The sequence below is a fragment of the Gavialis gangeticus genome, unplaced genomic scaffold (genome assembly GCF_001723915.1).
Source record: "Gavialis gangeticus isolate Ggan-Ray unplaced genomic scaffold, GavGan_comp1, whole genome shotgun sequence".
Lineage (NCBI taxonomy): Eukaryota > Metazoa > Chordata > Crocodylia > Gavialidae > Gavialis > Gavialis gangeticus.
Genome location: NW_017729001.1, coordinates 12,201,157 through 12,205,934, shown reverse-complemented (window position 1 = coordinate 12,205,934; position 4,778 = coordinate 12,201,157). Strand labels below are relative to the sequence as shown.

At 44.4% G+C, this 4,778-nt stretch overlaps 1 protein-coding gene across 10 annotated transcripts in view; it reads right to left on the bottom strand.

The window, feature by feature from the left end:
* The window catches only part of DEPDC5 (DEP domain containing 5), a 106,249-nt gene that overhangs the window by 61,755 nt on the left and 39,716 nt on the right, over positions 1-4,778 (bottom strand). For 6 of the 10 annotated variants that reach the window (XM_019506840.1, XM_019506846.1, XM_019506843.1 and 3 more), the window contains exons 21-23: positions 4,698-4,773; positions 4,058-4,281; positions 1,658-1,861 (exon numbers count right to left, since the gene is read on the bottom strand). In XM_019506840.1, the coding sequence (XP_019362385.1) occupies positions 1,658-1,861; positions 4,058-4,281; positions 4,698-4,773 (504 nt within the window). The remainder of the gene's footprint in view (positions 1-1,657; positions 1,862-4,057; positions 4,282-4,697; positions 4,774-4,778) is intronic. The other 4 variants (XM_019506841.1, XM_019506850.1, XM_019506845.1 and 1 more) reach the window with 1 other exon arrangement.

The window sequence follows — 4,778 nt, the reverse complement described above, 5'->3', positions numbered from 1 at the left end:
TTAAAGCAGTTTGGAAGCCTACCAATGCCTCAGTCACCATAATAAAATAAATTCTGTATACCTAGAAATTTTGGTATTTGATTTTGGGTTTTTTATCATGGAAAATCAGAGCTCCCCCTACCCCCCACTCACCAAGATGCAGATCTAGGCCTCTCATTCCCAAGCCACAGCCCTCAGCTCTCCTGGTGACCCTCGCCCCCCCATCTACAGCCCCCTGCCTTCCCCAGCCCACACACAATATACAACATTAAGACTTTATTTTTGAGTTATTATGCAATCTTCACTACATACACTATGCAAACAAATCATGAAAATATTTTTTGTAATAAAATGTAAATATGTTATAGTACAGGGGTCAGCAACCCCCACAACACATGCCAAGCATGGCATGCAAGGCCATTTTGCTCGGCACACCACCGCCAGCCCAGGCTCTAAGTAGCTGCTGCCAGCCACGGAGCCCAGGCTGCTCTCAGCAGGCAGCTGGGAAGCTGCAAGCCCTGCTTCCATGGGCCGGCTGCAGCCGGGAAGCTGCAAGCAGCTGCTCCAGGCTCCAGCATGTCGGCACTCTGGCACCTTCCAAGGTAGACAATGTGTTTTTTTCAGCACTCCGGCCAAAAAACATTGCCTACTCCTGTAATAGTAGTGTCTGACATTTAGTATGTGATTTGGGTTTTTTTGATTCCAAGATGGCAACCCTTCCCTCCAGAAAGGGGTACTTCTGGGACCAAGTCAGGAGTTAGCGGGTGGGACTTCCAGTCCCAAGATGGTGATCAGGGCGGGGCACCTGTCAAGGGGTGTGGCTACCCTTGTGGCCCTCAACAGCTCACCAAAGCTCACTGAACAGCCCCCCAGCCCACACTTGCTCTATGGAATTGTGCAAGACAATCCCCTTGCTCTACACCAGAAGCCAAATGAAACCCTGAAGATTATATTCTTCTTAACAGAGACATTTTTGGAAGGTGTATTTATAAGACACTAAAGCTATGTCCATACTCCAAGGGTTGCTTCTGCTGTAACTTAACAGCAGCACTAAGACACTTGGCATAGTAACAGCACTGCCAACAAGACACAGTTTTTCGCTGGAACATATACCAGTTCCCTGGCAGCTAGCTACCTTTTGCCAGCAGAGGTGTGCCCCCTTTCAGGGTATAACAGTTAAAGGGCACCATCTTTTCAGACCCCCACCCCAGCCAAGAGAAGTTGATAATGTAGACAAAGACTAAGGAAAGACTGGCACAGTTCAGTGTTTGAATCCTATATACACAATACAAACGTGTATGAATGTCCCTAAAAATCTTACTAAATGCAGTCACAGCCCCCTCAGAATCTTCTGTCTAATAAAAGCCAGACATTTTCTTCTTATGGTTTCTACGCACACCACTGATTGCGAGTTTACTCCCTGGAGAGTAAGAAAAGTATAAACTCACTCCACAGTGTTTCCACGTTCAGAACACCTGCACGAGTCAAGAGACCCTTTGCTTCAGTAAAATGAATCAGTTCTCAACTCACCCCTGATGCAAGTCAATTTCAACAAAGACATATCATTTTGTGGTGGGAGCTTATTGACAGTGGGATCTGTCCATGCATATTGAAGCCACAAATGCTTGACAGGGCAGGGTAGGGATGGTTTGAAAAAAACTAAGTAATAAAGACCTACCCACAGGAAATGTGTGCATCCAGCGCCTCCTGTTGGATGTAAGCTTCATGGGCATGCGAGAGGGCGCAAAGGGGTTTATTAACGCACGCTGTGGTGTATATCCACCAGGCCGAATGTGCAGCATGGATTCCGCGCTGCCTACATGGAACCTCCCTGGCGCGCTGGAGTCTCGCTGCTGTGACTCCAGCATATTCTCAAGAACATCTGCAACACAAAGCTCTAAATTAACATGAGATTAAATACAGGTGAAGTGAAAGAGGATGTTCTACTTCATGAAATAAGGCCACGCAGGGGGGAGAAGCTAGAGGCAGTATAAAGATTACATCACAAACAGGAAACCAGACGACAAAGAATATGGATTTTCTGTGTTTCAGGTGTCCAGGCAGATTTTTAACACCTAAGGTAAGAAAGCCAGAGAGGACACTTTTTTTTTTCCCAACAAGCTACAAAGAATTGCTTCCATCTTTAGATTTTTAAATAGTAATATCAGATTCTTGCCCAGAGCTCTAGATATTCCTGACAAGCTAGACAAGTAGAAAACTGAGATAAGAAAAAAGTATCTTCTAGAAAGCAAGTAGAATGAAGTTACTGTATTACTCCAATTATATGTCAACCTGACATTTTCAAGTCGGATTTTAGGAAAACTGGTTTCCCCTGCAAATATAAATTGCTAACTACAGATAAAGACTTTGTACTGTTATTGTCATTACAAAATCCCACAAAAGAATCAAATAGCCAAGGAAAAACCACAATGGGCTAAATTCAGCCAAGTCCAAAAACAATACTGCACTGAAAAAAAAATTACAATAATGGAATGAGGACCTCTTCTAAGTATACAGAGTCTAATGGATTCAGGATGAAACACGTATATCAGAACAAGTAGAAGGCTTAAGGGAGTACTTTATGGATGTTTTTAATGTCAGAGAAAGGCAACGGTGAGGAAACTCCTAACACCCCATCACCCCAACTAGGTTTTGTGAGGCACAAAGGCTATTTTTCAGATCAAAGCGCACACTGGCTTCTGTCAATAGGACCGGATGGGCTCTGTTCCAGAACTATGAAAAAAATAATCCCCTGTCAGCCCATATGCTGACATCTACAGCTGATAAATTTTACTGTAAGTGCTTTACAAACATATCACTCCCCCGTTAAGAGGTAAGGAAATGAACACAGAGTGAAGGGACTCAAGTTCATGCAGTTGGCCAATTTCTGAACAAGGAATAGACCCCAAGTCTCCTGAACCCCCAACCAGTGCTCAGTTCATTGGACCTTGCTGCCTTCATTAAAGTAAAGGAATAACCAGCGTGCCATCTTTATTTATAAAACGATCAATATACAGGGAGAGTACTGGAGAACTAAAGAGGCAAATGTGGTTCCAAGTTGTGAATAGTATAGCTGGCAATTACTCCCATACCAGAAAAAATGCTGGAGTTAGAACGGAGTCAGCGAGACAAACTACAGGAAGAGCAGCCCAAGTTAAACCGATATGATTGATTGTTTTGTTTTTAAAACAATATCAGAGCTTCTAAAGGCAGCTGAAGGTTGACAACAATCACTCATCTCAGAAAGGGACCCGGGACCTCTCAAGCATATATTAACAACATTTTATAGAAGTTGAACATTGGCTGCTGTGGTTTCCCTGCTTTATCTGTGGCAAGTTAAGGTGTTAGGCCTAGGTTGTATCAGGGTTAAAGGTAGTCTTATGTAGAGTTTAGGGTATGGTTTGGCTAGGGATAATCCTGCCTCAGGTAAGGGGTTGAGCTCACTAGATGACCTCTGGAGGTCCCTTCCAGCCCTACTTTTTTTTTATAACTCTATGACTCTACGGCCTTCAGAAGGCACTACATGCAGACAGTGAACAACATTAATAAAAAAGGACAGGCATGTTGGCTAACTCAGCAAGGCAGGAGGAAGAATCCAGAAAGTTATAGCTAATGACAGCAAACCCTCATGGAGCAGAGTTATAAGTGGGGTCCCCCAGGGTTCACTGCTGAGTCCAATTTCCATTATACAGATTCAAAAGTGACCTGAAAACGAAGCACAAGTTGCACGTATCCATATTTGCAGAGGGGACCCAGGAGAATTGTGAGATATTATAAGATGATAATAGACAGGGGAAATGGGTAGATCAGTGTCAGAACATGCCTATATAGGGCAAGGCAATACAACTGCAAAAGGGACAAAGATAGCAGAGAGAGAGCACCAAACCCAGACAACAGCAGTGTGCACTGCCAGTGAACACTCACTCTTAACACCTGGAGTTTTGGTGCACATATGAGCAATGCCTCCACTGCCCTGGTTTGGAAGTGGCTGATATGAATTCAGAACCTCTCCCCCTTGTCCCACAAACAAGAGGCATGTTAAGGAACTACCCCATTTGCATCCATGCCTCAGTCTGACCTCTGGTGCTGGTGTAGCCCAAGGAGCTGCTGACTTCATATTGATGCAGATGAAGTCGTGGGATCATTAGGATGTTGGAGATCTTGCCCAGGGAGCTGTCATCAGAAGCCTGGCTCCTCACCTCCTCTGGGGGCAGAGTGCGACTCTGCAGGGAAGGGCTCGATGAGACATCGTAAGAACTAGAGCTCTTCCTGGTGCGACTCTCTCTCTCCCTTACAGACCTGCTGGAGGATAAAAAGAGACATCCAATGGCATGAAAATGAGATTGTCACTTCCTTACCAAGGAAGTGGTACAGCTTTTCTTAGCTCACAAAATCTAACCAAAGCATAGCAAAGATGATGCAGCAGCAATAATTTTATCAGTTAAACACAAAAGCAAAATCCAACATGGATGGAAATCAAGAGTTCACCTTTTGCTTAGCTCCCATACCACATGCGTATACTCTCAGCAGCATAGTAGGGAGCCACCAGCAGGAACCTGACTGGTAGCCTGTGAAAAGCTTAGTCTACTACATTCAAACAAGTTCTAAGCACTTGAGGTTCAGCTCTCTCCATCTTTCCCCATAGTATTTTACATATGGGCAAATGCAGCAAAAAGCTGAAGGTGAACTTAAAACAGTTTTCCCACAGAGCTTCTTACCTGAAAGTGGTACAGCGCTGAGCTCTGGATGGACCAGGAAGCCTGAACACTTGGGCATCATAGCCATCATAATCAACTTGG